At 44.2% G+C, this 16787-nt stretch overlaps 1 protein-coding gene across 1 annotated transcript in view; it reads left to right on the top strand.

The window, feature by feature from the left end:
* FAM193A (family with sequence similarity 193 member A) overlaps positions 1-16787 on the top strand; it is a 101133-nt gene that overhangs the window by 23208 nt on the left and 61138 nt on the right. The window contains exon 2 of the mRNA XM_045019531.1: positions 12919-12984. Within this exon, the coding sequence (XP_044875466.1) occupies positions 12919-12984 (66 nt within the window). The remainder of the gene's footprint in view (positions 1-12918; positions 12985-16787) is intronic.

The following is a 16787-nucleotide window of genomic DNA, read 5'->3' as shown; positions in this document are numbered from 1 at the left end:
TGGCAATTGATGTATCCATGTTTAACACTTTTACTGACATCCAGAAGTGCGATTAAATTCTTCACTAATTTTTTATTTTTCCCTTTCACCCAGGGAACTCAGCTTTTCCCTACTGAACTTTTTAGTTATCTCAGACAAGAAAGTCAGACTGGCTGCTTTTGAGAGTAATGTAGTTGTGGACGATGATGATGATGATGATGATTTGGTTGGTAGGTGGTTAAGAGTAGATCTTCCACTGCTCTTCTCTAGATACAAGGGCCTCATTTCCTGACAAGAGCCCTCATCTTTCCTGAATGCTGTGCCTTTTTTAAGCAAAGCATTAGAGAGCTGCTGTTGGTTCCGATCACTCTCCATAGGATAGATAGTCTTTTTTTTGTTCAAGCTTTATATTTTCATTTTCTCTGTTCAGAAGATTAACAGAAGCTTAGGATTTCGTGTATGGTGGTTTTGTTTTGTTTTTTTGTTTTTGTTTTGTTTTTTAAATTGTTGGAACTTTCTTTTTCCACACACCATATGTATCAATTCTTGCTGCTCAGGCTATTGAGCTAATGACCTAAATTATTTCCTTGAATCATAGTTGAGGGATGGTCTAGATAATGCTTATTCCTGCCTTCAATGCAGGGGACTGGACTAGAAGATCTCTTGAGGTCCATTCCATTTTTTTGATTCTAAGATGTAAGGAATTGTTGACCCCGAACAGCATGGTTTCTTCACAAGAGATGGTCCTTAAATAGATTCTCTTTCACAGCTTAATTCTTATGGATTGATTTTTAACAGTAATGTGCAGAATGAAACCTAAGTCACCCTGGCATGCTTCAAAATAATTCCTAAATAAATAGACACTACTTGCAATACATTGATTTAAATGTCTGCTGAAATCTTAGTGTTTTTGTTTTGTAGCAGATTTCACTGACTGTTAGGAACTCTGAAATCCCTTATACAGCTGAAAGAACTTTGTAATTTTATGAGATGCCTTTAGAACTGTCTTTTGGTTGGCTGTAGCCATACTTGTGACATTAGCAACCAGTAAATATTCTTTTTGGCTTTTTTTTTTGTTTTTGTTTTGCTAGTTTCTACGCTATAGTAGTGAGACACTCTGGGAGGAGTATGTGTTAACAGAAATAACCCTGCCTTCTGTTCGCCATCTGAAGTGTGCAATTATCACCCAGAAATGCACCGCCTATAGTGTCGCCTTTCTTAATTAAAACATCACTAGTTCTCAGTCTACGTTTTTGTGGACACTTTTTACCTATAACATACAAACACTGTTTTTCAGAGCTCTTTATTTAAATATGAAGAACAAAGACCATTATTGCAACAATAAAGTATTATTGCACTATTTTGTCAACAAAGTATGATAATATATTGGAGAGCTGAAGCTCTAGTTTTGATTGCTGCTACTGAAAAGTTTATTTTGGGATGTTGGCCCTTTAAGGGATGCAGTCGTCTTAAATTGGCCCCAAATTTAAATGCTCTAGAGACTTTTATATTACTGAAGAGCAAAAGAAATGTAATCACTAAAATCAAAATAAAAAATTTGAATGTTTTGAAAACTGTGGTATATTGGTGCTGATCTCCTGTAAGCATTGTAACATCTGTGATGCCTTTGTCTGCATCTGTGGAAGATCAGATGTACAGCAGAGTACCTGTAGCATATTGTTGGTACCAGAGTCCACAATGTGACTTTACTTCTTCTGATGGTCTCAAGTGGATACTGAAGGTGGTCGTAAGTAGATGAAGAGAATTGACTGGGGACAGGGTGGATCCCTGTTACTTGGTAGGTGGGGACCCTTATCAAAGAGCACTAGTTCAGACTAGTGCTGCCCTATGGATTGTTGGAAAAAGATGATTGAAGGTAATGTACTGTTATCATATTTACTTAATAACAGAGCACTCATGGTGGAACAGTATGAGCACTGAGAGCAGGCCTCTGGTTGTCAAGACTTCCTTTTTGTACTTTTTCAGGGAGATTTACTAGGCTTGCTACTCTGAAAGGAGACTTTGACTTGTTATGGTAGTGAACGCAGTTCAGTGTTGTCTCATCCATCCAAGAGGATGCATGGCTCTGTTGTAGGTGTTGTCTTAAATATTCCAGAGAGGTTTTTGGGTGCTCTAAAACCATGTGTGACTTGTGCTAAGCTTCAGTCAGGCTGGTAAATGTCAACAGGACCAGTTGTAGATAGTGTGTTTCTTATTTTAGTCTTGTAAGTCCCTGTAGATAAAAACTCAGTAAGTTTTCTTATTTCTAATCCAAAAACTTAAATTTCTGTTTGTACCATTCTGAAAACCGAGAGGTGTGCTGCTTGCCAGGGGCTAGGATTCATGATGTGATGGAGAGACTGCCGAGACTCATCAAGCCCTCGGATCGCTACCCCTTCCTGCTTCTCCACGTGGGCACCAATGATACTGCCAAAAATGACCTTGAGCGTATCACTGCAGACTACGTGACTCTGGGAAGAAGGATAAAGGAGTTTGAGGCACAAGCGGTGTTCTCGTCTATCCTCCCTGTGGCAGGAAAAGGCCAGGGTAGAGACCGTCGAATCGTGGAAATCAACGAATGGCTACGCAGATGGTGTCGGAGAGAAGGGTTTGGATTCTTTGACCATGGGATGGTCTTCCAAGAAGAAGGATTGCTAGGCAGAGATGGGCTCCACCTCACGAAGAGAGGGAAGAGCATCTTTGCAAGCAGGCTGGCTAACCTAGTGAGGAGAGCTTTAAACTAGGTTCACCGGGGGAAGGAGACCAAAGCCCCGAGGTAAGTGGGGAAGTGGGATATCGGGAGAAAGCACAAGTAGGTGAGTGCAAGAGGGGAGGGCTCCTGCCCCATACTGGGACACCAGGACGATCAGTGAGTTATCTTACATGCCTATACACAAATGCAAGAAGCCTGGGGAACAAGCAGGGAGAACTAGAAGTCCTGGCACAGTCAAGGAATTATGATGTAATTGGAATAACAGAGACTTGGTGGGATGACTCACATGATTGGAGTACTGTCATGGATGGATATAAACTGTTCAGGAAGGATAGGCAGGGCAGAAAAGGTGGGGGAGTTGCGTTGTATGTAAGAGAGCAATATGACTGCTCAGAGCTCCGGTATGAAACTGCAGAAAAACCTGAGAGTCTCTGGATTAAATTTAGAAGTGTGAGCAACAAGGGTAATGTCGTGGTGTGAGTCTGCTACAGACCACCAGACCAGGGGGATGAGGTGGACGAGGCTTTCTTCCAGCAACTAACAGAAGTTGCTAGATCACAGGCCCTGGTTCTCATGGGTGACTTTAATCACCCCGATATCTGCTGGGAGAGCAATACAGCAGTGCACAGACAATCCAGGAAGTTTCTGGAAAGTGTAGGGGACAATTTCCTGGTGCAAGTGCTGGAGGAACCAACTAGGGGAAAAGCTCTTCTTGACCTGCTTCTCACAAACAGGGAAGAAATAGTAGAAGAAGCAATAATGGATGGGAACCTGGGAGGCAGTGACCATGAGATGGTCGAGTTCAGGATCCTGACACAAGGAAGAAAGGAGAGCAGTAGAACAGAGACCCTGGACTTCAGAAAAGCAGACTTCGACTCCCTCAGGGAACTGATGGGCAAGGTCCCCTGGGAGAATAACATGATGGGGAAAGGAGTCGAGGAAAGCTGGCTGTATTTTAAAGAATCCTTATTGAGGTTGCAGGAACAAACCATCCCAATGTGTAGGAAGAAAAGTAAATATGGCAGGCAACCAGCTTGGCTTAACAGTGAAATCCTTGCTCGTCTTAAACACAAAAAAACAGCTTACAAGAAGTGGAAGATTGGACAAATAACCAGGGAGGAGTATAAAAGTATTGCTCAGGCATGCAGGAGTGAAATTAGGAAGGCCAAATCACACTTGGAGTTGCAGCTAGCCGGAGATGTTAGGAGTAACAAGAAGGGTTTCTTCAGGTATGTTAGCAACAAGAAGAAAGTCAAGGAAAGTGTGGGCCCCTTGCTGAATGAGGGAGGGAACCCAGTGACAGAGGATGTGGAGAAAGCTAGTGTACTCAATGCTTTTTTTGCCTCTGTCTTCACACACAAGGTCAGCTCCCAGACAGCTGCACTCTGCAGCACGGTATGGGGAGGAGGTGACCAGCTCTCTGTGGAGAAAGAAGTAGTTCGGGACTACTTAGAAAAGCTGAATGAGCACAAGTCCATGGGGCTGGATGCACTGCATCCGAGGGTGCTAAAGGAGTTGGCCGATGAGATTGCAGAGCCGTTGGCCATTATCTTTGAAAAATCATGGCGAGCGGGGGAGGTCCTGGATGACTGGAAAAAAGCTAATGTAGTGCCCATCTTTAAAAAGGGAAGAAGGAGGATCCAGGGAACTACAGGCAAGTCAGCCTCACCTGAGTCCCTGGAAAAATCATGGAGCAGGTCCAGAAGGAATCAATTTTGAAGCACTTAGAGGAGAGGAAAGTGATCAGGAACAGTCAGCATGGATTCACCAAGGGCATGTCATGCCTGACTAACCTAATTGCCTTCTATGATGAAATATCTGGCTCTGTGGATAAGGGGAAAACAGTGCATGTGTTATTCCTTGACTTTAGCAAAGCTTTTGATACAGTCTCCCACAGTATTCTTGCCAGCAAGTTAAAGAAGTATGGGCTGGATGAATGGACGGTAAGGTGGATAGAAAACTGGCTAGATGGTCGGGCTCAACGGGTAGTGATCAATGGTTCCATGTCTAGTTGGCAGCCGGTATCAAGTGGAGTGCCCCAAGGGTCGGTGCTGGGGCCGGTTTTGTTCAATATCTTCATTAACAATCTGGAGGATGGTGTGGACTGCACCCTTAGCAAATTTGCAGATGACACTAAACTGGGAGGAGTGGTAGATACGCTGGAGGGTAGGGATAGGATACAGAGGGACCTAGACAAATTAGAGGATTGGGCCAAAAGAAATCTGATGAGGTTCAACAAGGACAAGTGCAGAGTCCTGCACTTAGGACGGAAGAATCCCATGCACTGCTACAGACTAGGGACCGAATGGCTGGGCAGCAGTTCTGCAGAAAAGGACCTAGGGGTTACGGTGGATGAGAAGCTGAATATGAGTCAACAGTGTGCCCTTGTTGCCAAGAAGGCTAATGGCATTTTGGGTTGTATAAGTAGGGGCATTTCCAGCAGATCGAGGGACGTGATCATTCCCCCCTATTCAGCACTGGTGAGGCCTCATCTGGAGTACTGTGTCCAGTTTTGGGCCCCACACTACAAGAAGGATGTGGATAAATTGGAGAGAGTCCATTGGAGGGCAATGAAAATGATTAGGGGGCTGGAGCACATGATTTATGAGGAGAGGCTGAGGGAACTGGGATTGTTTAGTCTGCAGAAGAGAAGAATGAGGGGGGATTTGATAGCTGCGTTCAACTACCTGAAAGGGGGTTCCAAAGAGGATGGATCTAGACTGTTCTCAGTGGTAGAAGATGACAGAACAAGGAGTAATGGTCTCAAGTTGCAGAGGGGGAGGTTTAGGTTGGACATTAGGAAAAACTTTTTCACTAGTAGGGTGGTGAAGAAATGGAATGGGTTACCTAGGGAGGTGGTGGAATCTCCTTCCTTAGAGGTTTTTAAGGTCAAGCTTGACAAAGCCCTGGCTGGGATGATTTAGTTGGGTTTGGTCCTGCTTTGAGCAGGGGGTTGGACTAGATGACCTCCTGAGGTCCCTTCCAACCCTCCCACACCTAATTCCACTGCTGAGCTTCAACCACCTTCACCTGGAACCCCCTGAGAGTCTCATTACTGTTGCACCCAGAACTCCCCAACAAGCCCCTGTGCATCCAGATTTTCTCCCTCCCCCCCGCCCCGGACCTGGATCCCGCACTGAGCCGCTCACATCCAGATTGCTCCACACAGAACCCTCTCAACCCACACTAAACCCCTCCACCATTGGATCCTGCCTTGCTGAGCCTGCCTGCCCACACACGGTGCACCTGTCACAAAGGGGCAGGGCCCCAGGGTGTTTCTGGGGCAGACTCGGTCCTTATGCTGTGTCAGGGTTGGGTGCAGACTCACCACTGAGTCCATGTCCCTGGGGGAGCTGCACAGTGATCTCCCACCTCTGTGCAGCCAGTGGCCTGTGCTCCCCAGTGCCATGCTGGAGCTGTAACATTTATTTGTCAAATAAAATTTTCAGAATTTTAAAATATTGTGTGCAGAATTGGTTTTTTTGTTTTTGTTTTTTGTGGAACAGAATGCCCCAGGAGTAATGTATTTATAAATGACAGTTACCCAGTTAGTGTTCTCCAAATTCTGCAAGCTAGATTATTGCAAGCACAGTGGTTGTAGTTGGGACTATATATCTTTTGGGTTTGATTTTTTATGTTCTATGTATATATTCAGATTATACTACTGAATAACTTATCCCGTAATTGTGGTCTAGAAGCTAAGTTTTATCAAGAAAAATTAAAGGAATGCCAACTTAATCATGCTACTAAACATTTTGTTACAAATAACATTAATACAGCTAATGGAAAGAGGGTAATTCTTTTATTCCTGTTTTGTACCTTTGATAGCACTTCCTGTGTACTCAGTTTCACTGTTCCCCTCTTGTTGGGGAGTGCCTCTGTGTCTAAGGCTGGCAGTATCACTTACTGGCAGATGTCCAGGGCCGCTTTGCCTAGCTGCTACAGTTCATGGGAGTGTTGCCCAGAGTCAAGGGCCACTCTGCCTAGTGGCTACAGTCCCCAGGGGGGGCATGGGCAGGAAACCCAAGTCCACCCTACTCCACTGGGTTCCGACCCAGGGCCTTTCAAAGCAGTAGGACATATACATGGCCTAGGACCTATTACCCTTACTCACACTCTGTGGGTCGCTTCTTTCCTGTTTCCTGTACCTCCGTTGGTATCACAGTTCAGTCTGCCTGCCTGCCTCCCAGGTTCATCTCTGGAGCTCCTTCCCCTGGCGACAGTAAGTCGTTGCCCTCTGCTCCCACAGTCCATGGGTTTCCAGAAGCTTGGCTAGATAGACTCAGTCCCAGCAGCTTCTCGGCAGGAGGTTGCTGAGCCCAACTGCTCTCCTCCTCAGTCAGCCCAGACTGAGCTGAGCTGCTCCCTTTTGAATGCTCCCGCCAAGCAGAGATGAGGGGTGTGGCTTCCTGTGTTTTTAGTGCAGCTCCTTAACCCTTGCCTCACCAGTGCGGGATTGTGACAGGGTGTATTACCTCCTCATGTGAATCTTTCTCACAACAGAGAAGAATTTTCAAATAGGTAAATCTGATTGTAAAACTAGAAAAACTAGTGAGGGGGGACTGGGCTGGGCTTTTCATACTTCAGAGGGGATGCAGAGCTTTCTCCTCCCTCTTTTTTTTTAGGCAAGCAACCGGCTGAATGCCAAAAACTTAACCTAGCTACCACACCTTCATGGGTGTCAAGCTTCGCTTGCTCCTATTCAGCTGTTAGAGCTGCCAGATTTCCTGAGACAACTAATACAGTTCTTCATTGTAAATACAAAAATCATTAATACACTGAAAAAAATACAATTTGTGACTGTCTAATTAAACGTAATGTCAAAATGGAGATCACCCGCACCCCTCTACTGTTTGAATTGGACTAGGGGAAGGACAATGCTAAATAATTTGTCTATGGTCATTGGGCCTTGTAAGTGTCACTAATAGCCTGTAACAGTAGAGTTTAACATTATCAAGGTGCTAATCTTTGCGGCATCTCTTATGAGTTGGCATGGAGCAACTTCTTTTTTTTTTTAACTGGTAGGAGGGAGAAGAGTTAGTAGAAATCTTCTTCAAGGCCATCCAGTGAGTAGGCATCATTAGTCAGAAATTCTTAGTTCTGTTGATGTGCAGGAGTAATGGACTCTAGCTCATACTGTAAGTTTGTGGCCTCTGTTGTGCTAGCAGGAGTAAAAGCATATTCTGTTCACTTAAGTGAGCAGATCTGACACAATTACATGCTCCTCTTAAGTAAGAGGGGTGGTATTTAGTTAACTACTTATCATACTAATCTCACTTAATGTTTACATAGTGGAGTGGGGGAAACAAGAAAGGATCAACAGAAATGGGAAAAGGGGATGATGAAAATAAAGTGAAGACCTGTCTGAAATCTTAGAGGGTAGGCAATGCCCAAACAAAGAGAAGGGAATGGGGCTAAATCTCCTTCCTCTCCCCCAGTAAAAACCCACTGAAAAGAATTAACATTTGAAAGTTCCCATCTCATCCTCCCCCAATGTACTTTGCTTCTCTCACAGAAGACTGGGAGTGGTTGGGTCATTACAAAACCTAAATCTAATTTTCCCCCATACTAATTTCCCCCTACTGTTACTCACACCTTCTTGCCAACTATTTTGAAATGGGCCACTCTCATTACGACTACAAAAATTATTTTTCCTCCCTCGGTATCCTACTGTTAATTGAATTGTCTCATTAGACTGACCTCACACTTGGTAAGGCAACTCCCATCTTTTTCATGTATTTATACCTGCTTCTGTATTTTCCACTCCATGCATCTGATGATGTGGGTTCTAGCCCATGAAAGCTTATGCCCAAATAAATTTGTTAGTCTCTAAGGTGCCACAAGGACTCCTCATTGTTTTTGCTGATACAGACTAACACAGCTACCACTCTGAAACCTGTCACCAGGCAAGGCACTGAATTTAGCCGTATGAAGTGGAAATCCATCAACTTCATGAAAAAACTTGTGCAGATACAGACATCTTCTTTTCCAAATGCAAACAACTTGACATCATACCAAAAGGACTGAAGGTAAAAAATCCCTAGAAACTCTCTTAAAAAAACAACCTTCCACACAAACTCCCTCGTGGCTGGACTTTACAAAAACTAGACAAGCCATTTACAACACACACTTTGCTTCTTTACAGAGGAAAAAGGACACTAAACTATCTAAACTCCTACGTGCCACAAGGGGCCACAACAGTCGTTGCCTTAACTCACCCAACAATATTGTTAATCTATCCAGCTATACTCTTAGCGCGGCAGAAGAGTCTGTCCTATCTCGGGGCCTCTCCTTCTTCCCCACCACTCCCACAAACATGATACAGTTCTGTGGTGATCTAGAATCCTACTTTTGATATCTCCAACTCAAGGAATATTTCCAACACACCACTGAACAGCACACTAACCCAAGAAAGCTTCCTACCAACCCTACAAGAAGAAGAATTCTGCATGGAGTCCTCTTGAAGGTCGAAACAGCAGACTGGACTTCTACACAGAGTGCTTCCACTGATGTGCGCAGGCTGAAATTGTGGAAAAGCAGCATCACTTGCCCCATAACCTGAGCCGTGCAGAACACAACGCCATCCACAGCCTCAGAAACAACTCTGACATTATATCAAAAAGGCTGACAAAGGATGTGCTGTAGTAGTCATGAATAGGTCAGAATATGAATGAGAGACTGCTAGACAACTCTCTGAGACTACGTTCCGGAGGCCATTACCCTTTGACCCTGCTGAGGATTACCAAAAGAAACTACACCATCTGCTCAAGAAACTCCCTAAAGAAGCACAGGCACAAATCTACACTGACACACCCCTAGAGCCCCGACCAGGGGTATTCTATCTGCTACCCAAAATCCATAAACCTGGGAATCCTGGACACCCCAACATCTCAGGCATTGGCACCCTAACAGCAGGATTATTTGGCTATGTAGACTCTCTCCTCAGGCCCTACTCTACCAGCACTCCCAGCTGTCTTCGAGACCCCACTGATTGCCTGAGGAAACTACAATCCTTTGGAGATCTTCCGGAAAACACCATCCTAGCCACTATGGATGTAGAAGCTCTCTACACGAACATTCCATACAAAGATGGACTATAAGACGTCAGGAATGGCATCCATGATACTATCACAGCAAACCTGGTGGCTGAACTTCATGACTTTGTCCAAATCCACAACTATTTCAGATTTGGGGACAACGTATACCTTCAAGTCAGCAGGACTGCTATGGATACCCGCATGGCCCCACAGTATGCCAACATTTTTTATGGCTAACTTGGAACAACGCTTCCTCAGCTCTCGTCCCCTAATGCCCGCCCCTACTCTACTTGAGCTACATTGATGACATCTTCATCGTCTGGACCCATGGGAAGGAGGCCCTTGATGAATACCACCTGGATTTCAACAATTTCCACCCCACCATTAACCTCAGCCTGGGACAGTCCACACAAGAGGTCCACTTCCTAAACACAACAGTGCTAATAAGCGATGGTCACATAAACACAACCCCATACTGGAAACCTACTGACCGCTGTACTTACCTACATGCCTCCAGCTTTCATCCAGACCACATCACACGATCCATTGTCTACAATGGGTAGGCAACCTATGGCACGCAAGCTGATTTTCAGTGGCACTCACACTGCCCGGGTCCTGGTCACCTGTCGGGGGCTCTGCATTTTAATTTAATTTTAAATGAAGCTTTTAAACATTTTAAAAACCTTATTTACTTTACATACAACAATAGTCCAGTTATATATTATAAACATAGAAAGAGACCTTCTAAAAATGTTAAAATGTATTACTGGCACGCGAAACCTTAAATCAGAGTGAATTAATGAAGACTTGGCACACCACTTCTGAAAGGTTGCCGACTCCTGGTCTACAACCAAGCTCTAAGAGAAAACCACATTTGATCCAATCTCTCAGAGACAAACACCTACAGGATCTCTATCAAGCATTCTTAAAACTACACTACCTACCTGGTGAAGTGAAGATACAGATTGACAGAGCCAGAAGGATACCCAGAAGTAACCTCCTACAGGACAGGCCCAACAAAGAAAGTAACAGAACGTCACTAGCCATCACCTACAGTCCCTTACTAAAACATCTCCAGCGCATCATCAAGGATCTACAGCCTATCCTGAAGGACTATCCCTCACTTTCACAGACTTTGGGAGACAGGCCAGTCCTCTCTTACAGACAGCCCCCAAACTGAAGCAAATACTCACCAGCAACTACACACCACACAACAAAAACGCCAACCCAGGAACCAAACCCTGCAACAAACCCTGGTGCCAACTCTGTCCGCATATCTATTCAAGGAACACCGTCACAGGGCCTAACCACATCAGCCACACTATCAGGGGCTTGTTCACCTGCACATCTACCAATGTGATATGTGTCAGCAATGTCTCTTTGCCATGTACATTGGCCAAACTGGACAGTCTCTACGCAAAAGAATAAATGGACACACATCTGACATCAGGAATTATAACATTAAAAAACCAGGAGGAGAACGCTTCAGGCTTCCTGGTCACTCAATAACAGACTTAAAAGTAGCAGTTCTTCAACAAAAAAAACTTCAAAAACAGACTCCAACCTGAAACTGCAGAACTGGGATTAATTTGCAAACTGGACACCATCAAATTAGGCCTGAATAAAGAGTGGGAGTGGTTGGGTCATTACAAAACCTAAACCTAATTTCCCCCATACTAATTTTCCCCTACTGTTACTTTCACCTTCTTGTCAACTGTTTGAAATGGGCCACTCTCATTACCACTACAAAAGTGATTTTTCCTCCCTTGGTATCCTACTGTTAATTGAATTGTCTCGTTAGACTGACCTCACACTTGGTACGGCAACTCCCATCTTTTCATGTACACCTCTTCCCCAATAGAACGCGACCCAATATAACACAAATTTGGATATAACGCGGTAAAGCATCGTGGAGCCCCGGGCTCTTTAAAGCGCCACCCGAGCCCCACTGCTTTACCGTGTTCTATCTGAATTCTTGTGGAGCCCCAGGCCCTTTAAATCACTGCTTGAGCCCCGTTGCCAGAGCTCCGGCGGTGATTTAAAGGGTCCGGGGCTCCCCGCAACGGCTGGAACACTGGGCCCGTTTAAATCCCTGCTGGGGAAGCCGGTCCAGTCCGGCACGGCATACTGGCTCTTGCAGGTATGCTGTACCAGACCAAACCCGATATAATGCGGTCTCACCTATAAGGCGGTGAGATTTTTTGGCTCCCAAGGATGGTGTTATATCTGGGTAGAGGTGTATTTATACCTGCTCCTGTATTTTCCACTCCACACATCTGATGAAGTGGGTTCTAGCCCATGAAAACTTATGCCTAAATAAATTTGTTAGTCTCTAAGGTGTCACAAGGACTCCTTGTTTTTCTTGTTCTTAGATAATTTCATAACCAGGCCATCCTCTTTTTCTTGAGTGTTGTCATTGACTTCTGGTTGTGTCCTATTTTCACTTTATTCTGGTTTAGTGACATATAGTGTCATTTGTGGCTTATCGAGCAATGCTTAGTTCAGGGTCTTCGGTGTGTATGGAGAGAAGGGTGGAAAATTAGTCTTTCTAAAAGATAGTCTCAAGTTTAACCAGAAATTATGGGCTTAATGCAGATGTTACTGAATAAAATTCTATGGCCTGTGTTGTACAGATCAACCTAGATGATCCAAGTGGTTCCTTCTGGCCTTAAAATATATTATCTAATTTCAAAATGTTTTTCCAAGGGGAAGAAACTTGCTTAGCTAATACGTGAAAACCTATTTTTCTAAGCTATATTATGCAGAACTTCCAAAAAGGTGAAACTCTTGTAAATTGACATGATAAAAATACAAAACCCAGAACAGTTAATGAAAGGTCTACATGAACCCGGAAACTTGAAAAAACAGGCAATCATATTTTTGGTCCTTATGTCCATTTCACTGGGTGACTTTGCTTTATATTTGGTGTTTTAATTGCATTTGCAATAGATCCATTCAATTCCTACTCATACGGCAGTACTTTGAAATGGCCACATTATTAACTTCTGTATCTGGAGAATTTTAATGCAAGGGGGAAAAAATGTCTCTGCCAAGTCCTCTGGAAAAAGGCTTATAATGCTATAGCTATAGGCTCAATTGTGGTGGTAGCAAGTGCCATTCTCTCTAAGATGCAGTAGAAAACAAAAGATATGTAGCTGTTATAATCAGTGTATTCTCGTTGTTTTCTAGGTTTCATTAAATGGTACCCAGTTTACAGACAGTTCCGTTGGATCAGAGTTCACAGGTGTTTCTCAGGTAGGTACAGTCAAGTTTGGTTGGTCAATAGTCATTGAACGATTTATGGAAGAACTACTGAAGTGCAAAAATGAGGTGGAGACCTCATTACAGCGTTTAAGCCAAAAATATAGGTTTTAGGGCTTGACTCTATTCACTGAAGTCAGTGGTAGTCCTGGTCTACACTAAAGTTATACCGACCAAGCTCCCGTTGTAGACAGTGCTGTGTTGAAGGGAAGTTTCTCCCTTCAACGTAGCTATCCCCTCTTGGGGAGATGGAGTACCTACGTCAACAGGAGAAGCTCTCCCATCAGCATAGGTAGCGTCTTGACTAAGCACTACAGCGGTGCAGCTGCACTGGTGCAGCACTGTAAATATAGACTAGCCCATAAAGTTTCCACTGACTTCATTGATGCTGAATCAAATAGTAAAGTATTATAAACCCTAATAGAATTTTTCTTTCCATGAAACAATGTAAAGAAATTCCTGCAAGCTTTATATCCCAAATAGCAATGTGCTTATAAAACTGACTAAATGGTTTCGTTGTGCCTGCTAACAAAGTACTTTTCACCATTCATGCTGTCATTTTTGCAAATTAGATTTTAAAATAATTATTGAGCTAATAATCTTTGAAGTGGAAACATGCATAGGGAAAACTTTAAATGATTATCTCGACTAGCATCATGTTAATTTTGTTCCAACAAAAAAATTCTTCTTGGAAACAAACTTAAATGGAATATTTATTAATCTATTTAATGCTGATGTTTCTATTCTTCCAAATTTGTTAACAAATAAAATTATAAGTAAACTTGTACAGACATCAGATACTCTTCCTCATTGAACGCTGTGGCAGGTTTTTGAAATTTGATTAGCAAAGTGCAAACTTCCCCCCACAAGTGTGTACTTTTTACCTAGAAAATATGACTTGTGAAATGCTAGATTCAAGTTCATGTAATAGAAAAAGAGCTCAGCTGTTATTGTGGATGCTTTTACATACAAGTATGCATGCGCTCTCCACCTTTGGGCTGAAAGCATGAGAGATTTCAGCCTCATGTTTCTGAGAAAGTTGCAAAGATATGAAAGTATGGGTTTAGAATTGACTGACTGCTTCAAGATATGTTTGAGACTAGTAGCAATTTTACTGTGGCAGAGGTAACAGGAAGTTGGCATCTCGGATTGCCCATAATCAAGATAAATGTTAATTTTGTTAAAATACAAAATAGTTTAGAAACTACCACTGCGTATAAGTCACCCCACCTATCTTTCTGAATATCAAGTGATGGTTCTCATTTTATGAACCAAACATTTGTAATTCAACTTTTAAAACTGTGCTATAAATGCAGATTTATTTGTGAGATTCTGATTTTGTAAACAAAGGGAATCTTCTAGATGGCCAGCCTTCGAAATTATTGTTCCTGCTGTTTGTTGTAATGGTTCTCCTTTAAATAATACTGACTAGTTTTATTTTTGCTTGTACTACAATGCAGCAATCTAATCTACAAATCCTTCTATAGGAAGGCTGGAAGCCAGCTTCCCTGGCCCTCACCTGTTTAAAAGGTTGAAGGTCAGGATGTGTTGATGCATACCTTTTAATTATTGTTTGAGATCTTTACACTTCTGTCTTCCTTTTTGGAAGCAAGAAACCCTGCTGCTGCTGTCTATAAGGCTCTACTGGTAAATAGCTCTACACAGATCCTCATGGCAGCATCAGGGAAGCAGCCTGACTTCTGGGGGGAAAAAAATCTTTAACAAGGAGAACTGCAGGGCCAAGGAGATGAGCAGCTAGGCCATCTGCTGCAAGCTTTTCAGACTAGTTCCAAGTATCAACAAAACCCAACTCTTGCATGCTGAGGTGGGTCCAGGAACAGTGCTCCTAGGAAGAGTGGCTGACCAACCTCGCTGCTCTTGAAATCTGTTGTTTGACTTGGCAGAGACAATGAAGGGACAAGCCCAGCCCAGCCCATAAGGAGACACAAAGGGGGCCCCTTCACTCTCAGAAGTCCCTCCAATGGAAGTTTGCATGAGGAAAAAAGAACACAATGCTTTTCTCCTTTTCCCCTAATGCAAATTACAGTGGAAGGAAATGGTGAGGTGTCTGCAGCTTGCAGGTAAGATCAGGAGGAGGCAGGTGACCTTGTAGACAGTCAGTTTCACAGGTAGTGGAAAAAAGCTGGCTAAACACCTTAGGACAGTGGAGGGCAACCTGTGGCCCGCAGGGCGCATGCAGCCCATCAGGGTAATCTGATTGCGGGCTGTGAGACATTTTGCTGACGTTGACCATTTGCAGGTGTGGCCCCCCGCAGCTCCCAGTGGCCGCGGTTTGCCGTTCCCAGCCAATGGGAGCTGCGGGAAACGGCATCCAGCATGTCCCTGCAGACTGCTGCTTCCCACGGCTCCCATTGGCCAAGAACAGTGAACCGTGGCCACTGCGAGCTGCGGAGGGCCACACTTGCAGATGGTCAACGTCAGCAAAATGTCTCGTGGCCCGCAATCAGATTACCCTGATGGGCTGCATGCAGGCTGCAGATTGCCCACCTCTGCCTTAGGACCTTCCACTTCTGGAGAAAGTTTGGAGTAGGTGGAGAAGATTGATGGTACAACGTGACTATATGAAATCACTGTGTTCTTATGAAGGCCTGGGCTTGTTAATTCTTCCCCCACAGCCACTTTCCAGAATGGCTGTAGGAAGCTTTTGATGCTAGTCTCAGCCCTGTGAATCTTCTGTTCCTGGCATTTGGACTGCCTGATGCTGCAGTGAGGAAAATACAGGCAGATTCTGTTCAGATATCAGCATTAGGGGATGGAGGTTGTTGCTGCAGTGAGGAGGAGAGTAGGATTAGTGGGACACAAATAAGATTGGTTTACATCTTGATGATATCCTCCTTGTTGTGCCAAAGTGAGTGTCAGAGATTTAGCCATACTCTAACCTGGCGAACTTTCCAAAACGGTACCGGCTATTTGTTAATGCTGAAGTGTGGTATGTGACTATGTGTTTTAAAAAAATACAAACGCCAAATGTCATTGAGAATCCCTAGTGCTTCCATGCTTTGAAGAAAGGCTTTGAAATTTGGTAGGGGGTGGCCTTTATGTCAGAGATGTGCCCCTTCCTCTCCCCTGGAAACAACACCCAAATCTCATTCAGTTACAAGCGTTTGAAAAATCTGAAATTGGACAAGCTCAGTAATGACTTGTTGTTATAGTTTGGCTGCTAAATTCTTTGAAGATTCCATCTGCACCGACCCAGGGCTGCAGAGGATGAGCAGGACTATCCATGTAGTTGTTGCTCTCAGCTGCTGCAGTGCCAGGAATTAGAACTGAAAGCAGGGAATGTCTGTCTCTCCAGTACTATGGGTGCCAGAGAGAGTAGGTTTAGCCAAGCAGGTTGTGAGGAGATGGAGACTGGAAGCAGTGGTGCCTGGGACTGATTCTGGAGACTGGGAGGCAGGCAGAAACCAGCTGCTAGAGGGAGACTAAGATCAGACAGATTGCCCAGCCAGATCCTGTCTCCCCTTCCTGGCTAAGAGGCTGGGACTGGCAAAGAGTGGGGGAAGAGAAAGAGACTGGGAGCTTAGGATGTGGGTGGTGCAGGGAAATGGGAGGAAGTGGCGGGGGGAAAGGCAGTTGGATGTGGAGACTGGGACTGGGTGCTGGGGAGAATGGATGACTGAGAGTCAGTGGGGTAGGGAAGGAAGACTAGCATTGACTCGATGGGCAGAAGAAGTCAGGCTTGTGGGGAAACAGGGGCAGAAGGGTCTGAGACCCCTAGAGAAATCTCCCTTCCATAATCTTGATTGGAACCCAAGATTCCTGAGTGTCCCTATTCC

Source organism: Mauremys mutica, chromosome 5 (genome assembly GCF_020497125.1).
Source record: "Mauremys mutica isolate MM-2020 ecotype Southern chromosome 5, ASM2049712v1, whole genome shotgun sequence".
NCBI classification, from domain to species: Eukaryota; Metazoa; Chordata; order Testudines; family Geoemydidae; genus Mauremys; species Mauremys mutica.
This window is presented reverse-complemented; position numbering and strand designations above follow the sequence as displayed.